This window comes from Macrotis lagotis, chromosome 1 (genome assembly GCF_037893015.1).
Source record: "Macrotis lagotis isolate mMagLag1 chromosome 1, bilby.v1.9.chrom.fasta, whole genome shotgun sequence".
NCBI classification, from domain to species: domain Eukaryota; kingdom Metazoa; phylum Chordata; class Mammalia; order Peramelemorphia; family Peramelidae; genus Macrotis; species Macrotis lagotis.
Genome location: NC_133658.1, coordinates 128,651,228 through 128,667,773, shown reverse-complemented (window position 1 = coordinate 128,667,773; position 16,546 = coordinate 128,651,228). Strand labels below are relative to the sequence as shown.

The 16,546-nt window shown below is 35.4% G+C and overlaps 1 protein-coding gene across 1 annotated transcript in view; it reads left to right on the top strand.

The window, feature by feature from the left end:
- ANTXR1 (ANTXR cell adhesion molecule 1) overlaps nucleotides 1-16,546 on the top strand; it is a 303,869-nt gene that overhangs the window by 190,289 nt on the left and 97,034 nt on the right. The window contains exon 15 of the mRNA XM_074207912.1: nucleotides 15,533-15,628. Coding sequence (XP_074064013.1) covers nucleotides 15,533-15,628 — 96 coding nt within the window. The remainder of the gene's footprint in view (nucleotides 1-15,532; nucleotides 15,629-16,546) is intronic.

The window sequence follows — 16,546 nt, the reverse complement described above, 5'->3', positions numbered from 1 at the left end:
ACATGAGAAAAGTTCCAGGGAAATCCATAATCAGGTGCTGAGTCCAAGGACAAGGGTCATCTAGCAGGTCTGTCACTCGATTACCCAGTACTGCATCACAGATTGAAGACAGAGAGGAGCTATTGTAAGTGTGGATGCTAGGCACAATTTCTGGAAAGCAAACAATAGCTATACAACTCTGGAAAAGAGCATAATGTTCTAGACCAAGGGAGAGCCTGCAGTTCAGATGCTCTGAACCCAAAGGTCCTTCCAGCAGATCCAAAAGGACCAGATGGAACTCCAGTATACAGAAACATGATGATAGACACAAATTTGAATTTGTAGAAGAAAAAATTGGGAGGACAGTGATCAGATCTTTCCCTGAATCATTTTACTTTAAAAGCACTGGCAACTTGAGGACTCCATTCACAGCTGTGGAATCATTAGGATATAAGAAGACAGGAACTCAGATATCCTTCTTTAGAAGTGGATAGAGCCCAAAATTAACATAAAGTTCAAAGTTAGTAATTAGGCAGGAAGAATAAGCAAACAAAAAAAATGAACTCAAACATAAAGAGCTACTATGGTGACAGAGATGATCAAGATACAAAGAAAATGAGAATGACTTGAAAACATTTATAAGCAAGGTTTCAATGAAAAAATAGAACCTTGGTCACAAGTCCAACAATAATTCTGAAAATGTTTTTTTAAAAAGGATTAAAATATGATTTTAAAAACAAATTCTATTAAATTCCTTCTATGACACAAATCTAGTTTTGATACCTCGACCAGAAAGAACAAAAGCAGAGCAAAAGCTGTAGACCAATTTCCCTAATTATATTGATACAAAAAATTTAATTACATACTAGCAAAGAGACTATAGCAATATATCACAATGATCATACACTATGATCTAGTGGAATTTACACCATGAATGTAGTTTGGTTCAATAATAAGAAAACTAAGTATAATTGCTATATCAATGAAAAAAGCAACAAACATCATATGAATATATTGATGGATTGCAGAAAAAGATTGTGATAAAATACAAAACCAATTCTTATTTAAAAACACTTTAAAAGCATGGAAATAAATGGAAATTGTCTTTAAATTATATGTTGCATCTTTAAAATCTTCCTGGCTCCAGACCCGTTGCTTTATCCATTAGCTGCCCCAAGAATGCTATTCTATTATCTAGGAAGAACTTAGGGTAGGATTCAGATTCAGGACTTCTTGATTCAAATCATGTAACTCCACTATACTATAGTGACTTTAAGATAAAACAGAAAAATGAACTAGATATGAGAGCCATTTTAAAGAAAAATAGGTAAAATTTGACAACTCAATACTAAGATGCAAAAAAATAAGGATTTAGCTTTCGCTTTTAGCTGAAGTGACTAGGAGAATGGTGATAATAAAAATGATATTTCTAAGCACCATTATCCCAGACTTTTATTGATTATATAGCCATGACAAGCTTATATCTTGACTACCTGGGCAAAAATGAAAATATTTTAGAAGTTCTTAACTTTTCAGCAATTCTATACATAGGGTATCATAAGTACAAATACCTCTATAACAATAGTTTCAGTCTGCATATTCTCTACTGCTGTTTACTAGTACTTAAAAATAATATCTTGAATAGGTGTGAAATAGAGGAAATGGAGTAAGATTTAGTAGTATTTGGGAGCAAATAATCTAAACTGAATCAATTACTTATGATATCTCCTAAATTAAAGGGTCCCCACCATTAACCACTTATCTTTACATAGAAAATATAGAACATTTCCCAATCTCTTCTCTATGATCTTCTTCAACAAATATTCCATAAAATAAATAGGGTTTCCAATTTATTCACAGAATGTTAGAGCTGAAAGCAACTTCATCTGCCCCTTTGTTTTACATATAAGTGAACTGGAGGCCAAGCATTAGATTTGCCTAAGTTCATACAACTAGTAAGTGGCAAGGTTGGCATTCTAACCCAGGTCTTCTGACTCCATACCCCTGATTCATTCTACTACATGCTGAAATTCATTTTGAAAGGACATCTTGATTCAATTTACAAGTCAGATTTTTGATAACCAAGTCTTCAATGGCAACAATACTCATTCTATATACTATTGCCATCCTTGAGACTTTAAAAAGATCCTATGATGTTCACTGGCAATAGTCTAGGACACAATGGACTACAATTAGCCCCCTCCTCCCTCCCATGCTGACTAAACAAAAGGTTGTTTGTAACACGGCCATAGCCAAAGTGTGAGTCAGCCCCACACACCAAGTGAAAGTGTTGACTGAAGAGAAGCCTGTTTTGACCTAGATCCATTTCTTAACCTATCACATTTGTCGTTCAATCCACTTGGGTATTTCCATTTGGCTACACTGACCTGGCAGTCACTGTATTATAGCATATTGGCAATAGTGTTCTCTTTCTGATGGAAAACTATTCTGTTCCCTTCCTGGAACATACAGGTCTTAATTTTTGCAACAAAGACATATTTGGTTTAATTGATTTTATATGACATCTTGGAAGTCATTTCAGAAAGAACAACATGTAAATATGAAATAAGGGTTCAAGTCTCAGCTCTTCATTTCATTGTGCTCCCATCACTTTGTATACATAGTAATAAATCCTTGCTGATTGACTGACCTTTGTTATCTTGGGTGAATCACTTTATGTTTCTGAGCCTCAGATTCCTCATCTGAGGTGAAGAATCCTCATTTAAGAGGAATAAGAGAAGTGGTAACCAGGGAGGGAGATGTCAGGTTTGACTTGTGTTTTCATTAATATGAAGGAGAAAGATACTGTTTTAGAAGTCATGAGTCTTACCTAGAATACCTAGAATATTCTCCCTGCTTACTCCCTACTTAGTTATATTGCATGGAATCTTTTACTTCCTTCAAGATACATTCCCTTTAAGAGCTACTTTCTACAAGATGCTTTTCTTAACTCCCCCAAACTAATAATTCTCCCTCTTATTATTTCAAATTTTATATTTACTTTGGGTTTTTCTCTATTTATGTATACAAATCTTCACTAAAAATAACATAAATTCCTTAATAGAAGCGACTTTCATTTTTATCTTTGTATTTTATTCCTGGCATATTGATGTTCAATTGTGTTTGAGTCTGTGATTCCATGGGCCATAGCTTGCCAATACTGTTCTTGGGTTTCCTTTGCAAAGTTAGCAGAGTGGTTTGCCATTTCCTTCTCCAGCAAATTACCTTTGTTTAGAACTCTTCATTGTAGGTTGTCCATCTCGGGTAAGCCTTGTAAAGCATAACTCTTAGTTTCTATGAGCTGTGAATACCCTTCCACCATGACAAGGCAGAGATCCAGGAGTGGGGCTGGCACATTGAAGGTCTTTAACAAAAACTTTGTTGATTGATTTATTTGACATTTTTATAGCATCTTCTTTCTTATGACTTACCTGTCTCCCTTAAAATCTAATATGTGGATCAGATTATTCTCAGGTTACTCTCCTATTTTGCAAATTCTAACATTCACTTCCATCATTTTAAACTTAAATACAAAATAAGAAAAGTGAAAAAAATTGTCATGTACACAGCAGAACACGAGATGATTCAAAATATAAAGCAATAAATTTATATTTCAAGAAAGCCTATATAAGGGTGGCTAGGTGGCGCAGTGAATAGAGCACCGGTCCTGGAGTCAGGAGTACCTGAGTTCAAATTTGGCCTCAGACACTTAGTAATTACCTAGCTGTGTGGCCTTGGGCAAGCCACTCAACCCCAGTGCCTTGCAAAAAACCCTAATAAAAAAAAAGCCTATATAATAAATACTAGGTATCGTGTTCAAAAATGTCCATCTTTACTTTGTTTCCTTGTAGGCTATCTTTTGTTCTCTGCTGTACACTTTTGACTTTATTTCATCCCCCCTTCCCTCATCCAAGAAGCATGAATATGTATGTGTATGTTTTTATCATCTATACATGATGATGATGTTTGTTCTTTGTTCTTAAAGAAGACCATGCCATCAGGGAGGTTGATACTGTGTAAAACACATGAATTGGATATGAGTGAAGTGAAAGATTCCATGCAATATAAGTAAGTAGAGAGTAAGTAGGGAGATCATTCTAGGTATTCTGTGTAGGATCCATGATTTCCAAAAGGGGATTTTTCTTCTCCATGTGAAAGAAAGCTCAGGTGAAGCCAACATCTCCCTCCCTTGTTATCACCTCTCTTAATTCTCTTAAATAAGGATTCCATGCACTGTAGATCTGAGTGCTGTGCCAAGTCACCAGCCTCACTTTCTCTTCCAGAGACATCTGGGTCCAGTGGTCAGATATGGAACAGGACCACTGCAGATGGCCTCCGATACAAGGTAGTCAGGATTAAGTGTTGTACTCAAGGTCACACAGGTAATAAGTATCAAATATCTGAGACTGGATTTGAACTCAGTCTCCAGGATCTGAGCTCTATCCATTGTACCATCTAGCTGATCATATTACATACACACACATACATATTTACAAATATATACATTCATATATATGTATCTGTGTACATATTACACATGCATATGCATAGATAACTATAATCTATAATAACATGTAAGAACATTGCTTATTTCCATTTATTCTCTGTTTCTCTGAGGGAAAAATTCTCTGAAGGAAAACTTTCTTCATAAGTGCAAATTTTTCTATATCCACTAGCTCAACATTTCCTCTATCACAACAATACCTTATACTATCAATATTTTAAAGTCTAAAATAATATTGATTAAGTTGCTAAAAATATAGAAGTTTCCCTATTTTTTCTCATTTGATTAAATTTATTTTACCTTTCTTTATCATGATTACTATCCATTTTTACATTATAAATTCTACTCCTGATCTTTATTTTATATTGGTGTGCAGCTTTCATTTTTATACCATTTCCTAAAAGCAATAACTTCTTCTCACTCCTCTGCTTTACTTCTACCTAGTACCTTGACCTACTTTTGCTTAATCTTCTCCCTCCATGAATCTCTACCCAATTCCCATTAATCCAAACTTCTATATTTTCTTTATCTATCCCTCACTTTCTAACTCGGTACCCTCCCCACCCCCCTGTCCCCTAACCTCTTAAACTCTTACTTCTTTCTGAATTTAGAAGGCTTTTAAACCTTTTTAAGATATATATATATATATATATATATATATATATATATATATATATATTTCTTTCTTAAACCTATTCCCAATGAGAGTAGTTTCCAAAACTACCACCCTTCCTTCCCCATCTAATTCCTGACTCAATTCTTATTCCCATACTTCACTTGTATGCACTTCCTACACCATTTTATTTTATAGAACCAAATCATACTCATCTCTATACTAATTTTTCTTTCGAACTCCTCAGTCACGAATGATAATCTTAGATATATGATTTGTATTTACACATTTAAATAGTAAATAATCTGTCCTTTTTGAGTCCCTTGAACTTAGTCTTTGATACTTATATATAAAATTTTATATTAACTTCAGATCTTTTTGCAACAAAATTCTGAAAGTATATGTATCAGAGATCAAGAAATAATAAACCAAAATATAAAGAATGAAAAAATAGATTGTGACAATATTGATTGAATGTCCTTTTTTGTTCATGATTATGCTTAACTTTGCTGGATGTGTTATTTTCAGTTGCAACCCCAGTTCTATTGCTCTTTTCTATATAGTATTCCAATAACTGTGGTTTTTTAATGTAACTACTAGTAATTCTTGGCTCCATCATATTTGAATTTCTTTTCTTGATGCTCATAATATTTTCTATTTAACATGTAAGATTTGAAATTTGGTTAGGATATTCTTATATGTTTTCTCCTAGAATCTCTTTCAGATAGTGATCAGTGATTTTTTTTCTAATTCTACTGTTCCCTCTTGTTCTAATGCTTAAGGAAAATTTTTTTTATTTCTTGTATTATTGTTTTTGGGGGCAGCTAGGTGGAGCAGTGGATAGGGCACCAGCCCTGAAGTCAGGAGTACCTGAGGTCAGGTCCCGCCTCAGACACGTAATAATTACCTAGTTGTTGTGGCCTTGGGCAAGCCACTCAACCCCATTGCCATGCCCCCCCCCAAAAAAAAAGATTGTCTTTTTGATCATGGCTTTCAGGTAGTTCAATTATTCTTATGTTTTCTCTTCTTGATCTGTTCTCCAGATCAGTTTATTTTTCATAGGAGATGTTTCACAGTCTATTTTTTTCATTGTTTATATTTTGTTTATTATTTCTTGATCTCTTATAATTTCACTGGATCCCCCTTGCCCAATTCTGATTTTCAAAGTGACATTTTCTTTCTTAAGATTCTGAATCTCGGGTAGCTAGGTGGCATAGTGGATAAAGCACCGGCCTTGGAGTCAGGAGTACCTGGGTTCAAATCCAGTCTCAGACACTTAATAATTAACTAGCTGTGTGGCCTTGGGCAAGCCAGTTAACCCCATTTGCCTTGCAAAAACTAATAAAAAAAGATTCTGACTCTCCTTTGCCAGTGATTAACTTTCTTTTTACAATCTTGTTTCTTTCTTGTATTTTTCTTATTTTTAAATTTTTTTCTCAATATCTTTTTTTTAGATTTTTAAAGTTTTGAGTTCTTTTATGAATTTTTGGGTAGCAGGTAACCATTTAACTAATACAATCTCTTTGGGATAGGAAAGGTTTTTGGTTTTGTTTTGTTTTGTTTTTGCTTTAGCATACTTCTCTGAAGACAAACCTGGGTCTTCTTTATTCCCATTGTAAATGTCTGTTTTGGGGATTTTTATCTTGCCTGCTCATTTTAATTTTTTTTTTCATTTTTAGCAACTACATGTTGTATATTGGGGTGAAGAGGACAGTGCCTCTGGTCTCATATCCTTCTTATTCATATTTTTTGAGTTTTGTCCTGAGTTCAACCTCTGTACTTCTTTTCCCCTCCAAGACATAGGCAGGGCCCCTTAACACTCTATCCTGGAAATGGTCTCTACTCCCTGAGATCCCTCCAGTAGCTATAATCTTCAGTTCTCCCCCTGACCTGGAATTGAGATCCAAAAGTCAGTTCTCCTGTAAGTGTCCACAGCCAGCAACATTCCCTGACTCCTCTTCTTATGTGTGTTGTTTCCTTCTCAGCCAGAGTAATATCTGGGCAGCACAACTGGACTTAGTATCCCTTATCAGCAAAGGTTCCCTCACTCTTCCACCTCTCATATCCCCAACTCCCCAAACTGTCCAGTAGGTGAGAATTCTTGTGACTGAGGCTGAGGTTATCTCCTAACTCAGTTGCTCCCAGGACTCTTATTTGCTGCTTCAGTGTAATTAGGCAGGAGTTGTTTACACTTACCTCAGGGTTCTCTGTTCTGCCCCCACTCTTGTCCCTCTATTTTTTGTCCTCTACTTTCACCCTGAGGTGATCTTTTGTCTTTTTTTGTGGAGGAAATCTGAAGGGCGCTGAATTTTCTTACCTACTCAGCCATCTTCCTAAAATCCTCTCCCCTGTTCCCATCATTTCTAATCCAGCAACTACTTCCTTTGTGTTTTGTGATTATCAATTTCAGAATAGAAAGTCTCCTTGATTGGTTCCTCCACTTTCTGATGGATGAAATTATGTTTAAATTGAGTCAAAAAATCATTACAGCCTCTGCTTTGAGCAGAAAGAGAGATCCAACAAAAAGTTGATAATTGAAATTCCCTTTCTCTTACCTCCATCCTGACTACTATACTGGCCTTCATGCTAGGTTTATGATGTTCCCCCACATTTTAATTTATTCCCTTTCTCTAATCACTAATCTGTACTTTAACCTGATTAGAAAAAACAAACATTATTTCTGTTCCTGCTTAAATAAATGTTCTATAGAAAACCTACCCGTTTGGATCCTGGTTCCTCATTCCTATATTCTCTTAATGCCCCACCACCTTTTTTTTCCTCACTCCTATTCCTTTGAATTAAGTTTCCAAAGCTCTATTTGTGCACCTAACCTCTATACCTAACAAGTTCAATTTTCTTCCTTGCTTCATAATTTCTAGTCCTCCTAGCTTATTATCCTTGCTTTCTACAGCTATGTGTAGACATTGCAAAGCAGGGATTTTACTGTTGACGCTTTCTGGGGGAAAGCTGTTCCTTGCTGTAAGGCAATGTTTAAACCTGGAGCTAACATTTGAACAGCACCCATCTCTCAATCAGAGTCTTAACTGTTCATAAGAGAGTCAAATACATTGCAGGTTCATCCATATCTAGCTTTAGTCATCACTGCTTTGCCAGTCAGCTCAATTTTACCATTTTATGCATTCCAAACTGAGGGATCAAATGAGTAGATGTATTATCTCATAAACCATATTATAGGTCTTCTGATCAGATAGTGCGAGATCAATCCTAATGGGGTCCCAATTTTTTGATGATGCAACAAAGATTGTCCAGCAAAGACAATGACTGGTAAGTGTAAGGGATGAAGATTAGAGAAGAATTGAATTCCACCTTATTGAAAAAAAAAGCAGGAAAGGAAGAATAGTGGAGAAATTCTAGCCTTCTAACAAAGAATTCTTTCATACAATCAATCAAACAACATTCACAAAATAGTCACATTATACCAAGTACTATTACTGGGTCCTAGGAATACAAAAACAAAATAGGTTCCCCCCACAATAGTTTACATCCTATTTAGGGGGAAAAACACGCAAAATTATAAGTATATATAAAGTAATTTCCAAGTGGCAGGGCAATCCAAAGGGATTATGATATGAGAAGACAGCACTTTATCTGAATCTTAGAGAAAGATTGGAGTTTTATGAGGCAGAAATGGGGAAGAATGTATTCCAAGCATGGGGACAGGTTGTACAAATGAATGGAGATGAGGAAAAGAATATGGCATACAAAGGGAAGCAAAGCATAGAGAGGCATGCAATAAGCCTGAGAAAATAATTTGGGGTCATATTGCAAAGGACTTTAAATGCCAAACAGAGGAATTTCTATTTTATCCTAAGGAAAGAATGAGCTCTTGGGACTTCTTGAGGAAGGGAGTGATAATGTCCAACTTGTACTTTAGAAATATCAACTTAGAATGTGTAGAGAATGAATCAAAGAGGGAAGAGAGGTTAGGCAAAGAGACCAACAACATAGTTCTAGTGTGAAATGATAGGAGTCTAAAAGAGGTGGCAGTCATAAGAGAAAGGAAGAGGCTGCTAGGCTTGTTTTGGAGGTAGAACATCTGGAAATAAGAAGCAAAGTACTAAAAGTCAACATCAGTAGCAGGACAAACATCAATTAACTATAAAGTTATGAATCAATGTCAGGGAGAAATAAGATCAAAACTAAAATTTCCCCCACCTTTTTCAAAAAAAAATTCTAAGAAAAGTCACTATAAGAAACAAAGTACAAGTAAATGGTACAAGATTTTAGTGCCAAATGACAAAAGAGGAGCCAAAGTAGATGAATGTCATTTGTTTAATTTGTTGCCCTCAAAGTCCGCATGGGTGTATAGGAGTTTTAAGGTCACACATGCCCCAGCCAATTCAATTTTCCTCCTTGCCAAAACTTCTCTCAATTAAGAACTCTTTCATGTTCCTAATGTTTTATTAAGCATCATGGAATGTATTGATAGTTACCTCCTGGAGACTAAGCATCACCATCAAAAAAATGTCTGACCCATCAGGACCCCCAGCCACCAAAAAGTAGTTGTTTTGAATGACCTCCTCCAAACCAAAATTCCAAAGGACAGAATTCATCTATAAGGACAGAATCATGGGGCATGTTGAGATGTTTATACCTGGAAATGAAAGAGTTCTGATGACCTTGAACATTACCATATGAGATCTTTTAAGGTTGATATCTATGCCACATATCTAGTGGGAAATCTGATTTATCCACCAAAACCCCTCCCAAAATCTCTTTCACAGAAACTTTGGATTCCATGGTAGACAACATCCTCCTATACTCAGGAATCCAGTTTTTTCAGTTATATTATTCTTCAGTCATGTTCAATTCTCCTTGCCCCCAATTAGGGTTTTCTTCGTTAAGATATTGGAATAGTTTGTCATTTCCTTCTCCAGTTCATTTTTACAGCTGAGGAAACTGAGGTAAATAGGGTTAAGTGACTTGACCAGGGTAATACATCTAGTGCCTGAGGCCAGATTAGAACTCAGTTTGATGTGAATTTAAGATGAGTCTTCCTGAGTCCATATCTACCACTCTATTCACTGAACTATCTAACTGGCCTGAAGGAATAGAGATGAGGAAGTCTCTACTAAAATCCCAGATTCTAGGACAAGCCTTTCTTGACACCAACCATATAAGTATTTTTCTTCTATTGATCCCTAGTTTATCCTGTCTATCTTGTCTGTACATGATTTTTTGAATGTTGTTTTGTCCTTTAGACTACTGCCAGCTCCTTGAGAGCGTGGATAGTGTTTTGAATTTTTTTGTATCCCCAACACTTAGCAGAGTTCCTGGACTTAGTAGGAAATTAATAAATGTTTATTGACTAACAAGCAGTAGGGATAAATATACAGAAGTTAAACACTTCCTGCCTTCAAGGAGCCCATCTTTTGCTACTGAAATTGAAAGACAATCTTAATTAGAGAATAAGTTATTGGATACATATATTGGTATGACAATTTTAGAAAATAAAAATCTGGAATATTTGCATGGAATCAGTTCAATTTTTTGTATTTCAAACCAAATGGACAGTCTCTGAAATATATCTTCACTTCCCTCATCTTCTCAAGATGCCTGGGATTTCATTTTAATGGGTAGAGGCTTGTTCCCAGCTCACCCCCAACCCCTGTTATTATTATTTTGGCTTGCACTCAAGAGCATGGTTGGTGAGGTCTAGCCTGCATACTTCATTCTATACCCTTCATAGTTGTGAAGTTTGAAAATTCAAAGTTCCTAGAAGGACTTACAAAATCTGACAAAAAAACTTAAGAATCTTTTAAGATTTCTTAAAAGTTTAGAAATTTAAACATTTCTGAGTTCTTTCCTAAAATTTTAAAGTTATTTTTTATTCATTGGGAGCTGCCATCTTGTCAACCACTTTATTCAGTTTTCTGTCTGGATTACACCTTTTGTTTTGTACTAAATGGTTATTAAGGATTTCCAGGTCCTGTTAAGGGTCATTAAATTTAAATTTGTGTCAAAAGTTTCTTTTATGCTAATTCCTTGAACATAGCTCTTCTCATTCAGTCAACTTCTTTACAAGAAAAACATTTAACCTCTGTGGACCTGTCATCTCTCTTTTGAAATAAAAGGATTAGATTAAATGAAAACCAACATCCCCTCTATTTCACAATCTACATTCTTATGGCAATAGTTGTTATTGTCATTTCTGTTATGTGTGACTCTTCATGAACCCCCCCCCCCCGACTCCCTGTGTTTTCCTGGAGGAGACACTGGAATGGTTTGCCATTGCCTTCAACTTAGTTTACAGATGAGGAAACTAAGGTAGACAGGATTAAGTGATTTGCCCAGGTTCACATATCCATTAAGTTTCTGAGGTCAGATTTTTAACTCAGGTCCTCTGACTCCAGACCCATGCTCCATGCACTCTCCACTTAGTTGCCCAAGACAAAAGTGGTCCAGTCATTAGAGAAGTAGATTGAAACTCATAGGTTCAAGTGAGAACAGCTGAGAACTGTGATAAACAAATTTCTGAGGAGTCTATACAGAAGCAGTTGGAAACTAATTCCAAGAAATAACAGATTATGAGGAAGAAAACATATTGTAAACCTTAAGTGCCTGATAAATTAATTACCCTTTCCCTTTTTGGTTATTAAGTGTAAGTGCTTATTACTATATCAGAATATCATAGCAAATTTACTGTGAGTCAGAAAGGAGGCAGTGGCTAACAAAGCTCCCTTACCAGTAGTTCTTGTGCTATGAAGGTAATTAGTTATAGGCAACCACAAAACAGAGTCCTGACTTCTGGATTGTGTTCCTAACAGCCTATTATACTTAAATGTAGATTTTTTTCTTTGACAGAAGATAGATGATATTCCTTAGACCATAATATAGCAAAATAGTTTATTTTAAAGGAGTCTGTTTAAGGTATCTGTAAGTTCATTTTAAGGTTTCCCTGAGGAAGCCTGATTCATTAAGCTGAGCCTTGAAGATACCTAAGATCTGTAGCTCAGGGAATACCAAAGTCCTGGGTATCATGAAGTCAGTGATCATTACAATCCTATGATCTTATGACTAAGGTCAATAATGACCTTGTCTGAGATTACAAGATGCTGATATCATTCTTAAATTTATTCAATAAATATTTCTTAAACATCCATTATGTGAATAACTGTCCTCAAAAAGTTTATAGTCTATTGGAACTTGAGGGAAATAAAGCACAATTGCAATTAAATCTATTATGCAATAATACATGATGGATATGTTTATTGGAAGACTGAAAAAACAAAATGTTCTGTATGGTTCAAAATCAGAAGGTCAAATTTTATTCCATTCTACTTAGAATTTGGTATATCTCACATCAAATCATTAAACTTTTCTGCAAAATAGTTTAATAAAAATATTTGTAATTATCCTGAAGACCACCATGGACCATGAATTCCCATATTATATTTTAGATGCTAACTACATCTGTGTATCAAAGCTTCAGTGATGACATTTTAGAGCAAGTGACATGACTGGTGCTATATTTGAATCTATTCTAACAAAACATGCTGTTACAATACCTTGTATAAAGGCTACTAGTGCTGTGTAGAAGACATTCCATGATCCTCATTTAACAAAGGAAGAAACTGGGGCCAAAGAAAGAGGAAGTGATACAACCAAAGTGATAGGTTATTATATCTTAAACTAGAAGAGACTTTGGAAGCCATTGACTCCAATTCCCCTATTTTGCAGCTGGAGAAGCCCAGAGAAATGATTTCCTCAAGCTCACATTCCCTATACCACATAGGTAGAAAATAGTTCAATTACATCTTCTTGATTCCAATTCCCATTCTCTTTCTTTCTACTTTATTGCCTCTCTGAGTTTCATTCATCAAAAGAAAAAAAGTCACTTATGTACAGCTGCTTTTATCAATGAGCTTTATGATGGGCTATATTTTTGTTGCTGCAGGCTATTACCTTATTTTCTTGCCAACTGTACGGAAGACATCAAAGGGCATTTTCCCTTTGAGAAAATTGCAAAACCCTTCAGCCCTCAGTTGTGTAAACAAAACCATGCTGAAGGAAGCCAGCTTGTGACTCTCTTCTTTGTCCAATCCTGGGCTGCTGGGCTGCCTTTTCTGTTGGCTCTTCCCCCTTGGCAGGCAACCACTGAATCAGGGGACTCAGATGACTGGCTCTACTTTTTAAGAGCTTGAGAAGCAGATTTCTTAAGTCCTGGCATTTCCTGTTGTGAGGGCTCTCAGCTTCTGCGCACGCACTAAGTGGACTCTTTTTCATTCCTGAGGTACAGGAGAAAAAATAGTTGCCTCCTGATTCAAAGAGGATAAGAGAGAAGAGAAGCATGTCTTCCTTTGGAATATCTTTTTTATTATGAACCCTGCAAACATGAACATTTCAATATGCAGAACAGTACAGTATATATATAAAACATATATGTGAGATTTGTAGCACTTATGATCATGCATTTGAAATACATTAACATAACATGTTGACATGTTAATATAGTATATTAAATTCATTCTATATCTATTATATGATATGGCAACATATATTAACATGTCAACACAAGTTTTTTAATGCTTTGTATATGAAACATGAATATACTTAACATATTAAAATTTATTCATATATAAATGAGTATCTAAAAATAGATATAATACGAGAACATTTATGTGTGGTTCAGATTTTCTTACAGTACATGTTAAGAATTTAAAGTAGTAGCAAAACTGCCCTGAAAAACTGGTTCCTTTTCTGAATTTCTTTCTGTTTTCTTCAGTATATTTTTTTTTGTAAGGCAATGGGGTTAAGTGACTTGCCCAAGATCCCTAGGTAATTATTAAGTGTCTGAGGTTGGATTTGAACTCAGATCATCCTGACTCCAGGGCCAGTGATCTATCTATCACTTAACCTAACTGCCCCTCTTCAGTATATTTTTCAATGTTTCACTTGCACTCCTTTCTTTTCTTTCCTTTTTTTTTGCATCACCTTTTAATTATATAGAAACTCTCACCTTCCCCAACCCCAGTAAAAGTTATCCTTTATGATACGTATGTGAGCAGCTAGGTGCTGCAGTAGACAGAGCACCAGATCTAAAGTCAGGACGGGGGCAGTCAGGTGGCACAATGGAAAGAGCCCTGGCCTTGGAATCAGGAGGACTTGAGTTCAAATCCAGCTTCATACACTTAATTATTCCCTAGTTGTGTGACCTTGGGCAAGCCACTTAACCTCATTGCCTTACCAAATAACTCAAAAAAAAAAAAAAAACTAAAGTCAAGAGGACTGTGGAAATAAGAACTCAGATAAATTTACAGGCTGTGTGACTCTAGGCAAGCGACTCTAATCTTGTTTGCCTCAGATTCTTCATCTGTAAAATGAGCTAGAGAAGGAAATGGCAAACAAATTTAGTATCTTTGCCAAGAAAAACCTAAATGGATTCATGAAGAGTCAGTCATGAGTGAAATGATTGATGCCCCCATCCCCAGTCTTCTCTTTTCCTTTAAGTCAACTCAAACACCATCTTCTGCATGAAACCTTCTGGTTCAATTACTAATGCCTTTCCTCCAAACTATGTTATGTTTAACTGAACTTAATCCAAATGCCACATACACATACATATGATAGGTTCTTCTCTCCCTTTCCCATTTAAATACAAACTGTATGTAGAAATTGTTTTATTCTTTATATATTTTTAATTCTCTGGCTCAGTATAGTTCCAAGAACATAGTAATTATTTAATTAATAATAAATTTAATAAATTAATAACTGATGACTGATTGACTAATTGTACTATATATATGAAATAATGATAACATCATAGGTCAAAGTGTAAACAAAGTTTTGGTATTAGTCCAAATTATTCTATGCTAACTCTGAACAATTCCTTGTGCTCTGGCTTATTTGTATCCTCTACTACATTGACTCAATTTTCCTCTTCCATCATTTTTGCACCCCAAATCTTTCTCCTACGGCATCTTCTCTTTTCCCTCTCCATTGCCTCACTTGGCATCTTGCCATTTTCAATGAGATCAGGTATCATCTCTATGCCTACCTATCATCTGTCTAGATCTATATATCCATTCCTAGTCTCTCCCAAGGTTCACCATACCCTATCCCCTTTTCCTCCTCAGCAAAGGACCTTGACACATACTTTACTTAAAATAACTAAAAGCAACATCAAGGTTGATTTTTTTAAGAAATAAATTCAAGATATATGAATCAATTCAAATATATCTGGATAACTTAAGGTCCATTGTCATTTATTAGGGGCATAAAATGCAAGAATTCTAATTGGATGGAGAAACAATTTGAGTTGACAAAAGTGTTGTAAATACTAATAATTTATTTCACACACACTATACATAAAGTATAGATGCTCCTTACCTCCTTACTTCACTTTGTAACAAAGATATTGGCTTACTTCCTTAATGAAACACTAGAAAATTCCCATAGCCTCATCTTTTTTGCAGGAAGAAGAAGATGACGGATTGCCTAAGAAAAAGTGGCCAACAGTGGATGCTTCTTATTATGGTGGGCGAGGAGTTGGGGGCATTAAGAGGATGGAGGTAAATATACTTTTTAACATAGGTATCCTTTAACAAGTTGAATTTTACAAGGGAATTCATAGTAAACAAAAGACCTAGAGAGTTAGGACCTCAGAAGTTTAAGGTTCTATAAAGCCATTTACTATCTTCTACTACATGCAGAAAACTACATGAGGTTGTGTAGAAAGGAGGTTATTATATTTCCCTTAAGGATAAATGTTTGTAAAATATTTAAAAGGATTGTAGGATCAGACAAGGACAAAGTTTGGGGGAAGTAACCTGGACATTGATTAGGAAGGCAATTTTAACCATAGAAAATGCATTTGGAAGTAAAGGACCTATGTTTGAATTTCAATGTTTTATAGGGTAATTCACTTAATCTCTGTGAGCTTCAGTTTCCTTATTTGAGAATATTATATATCTATGACCTCTGCTTTCTTTAGCTCTCTGCTTTTCATTATCTGTAAATTGGATTTTCACTAAATCTTCTAAAAGCATGCTTATAAAAGATATGACAATAAATTCTCAGGATGAGAGTCCTCACTTTTAAAATACAAGGCATTTCTGGCATAATAAAAGGAACCCCAGAAGTCATTATAACAAAGGGATATAATCTTAGATCTACCAACAAACGAGTTGCATGACCTCAGGCAAATCATTTAGCCTTTCTGGATCTCATGTTCTTCATCTCCAAAATGAGCTAGATTTTCTGAGATCCCTTGGAGCCCTGAGTGGTAAGAACATAGGTTCACAATATTATCTGATTAAATCAAATTACAACTTAGTTTCTGATGACATATCATACTAATAGGTCATAGAGGTACAAGGGACATTGAAGATTATTTAGTCCAACCCTCTTATAGAAAGAAAATGATTTGCCCAAAATTATACATCTGGAAAGAAGCAGAACCAGGGTTTGAGTCCGGAACCCTTACCATA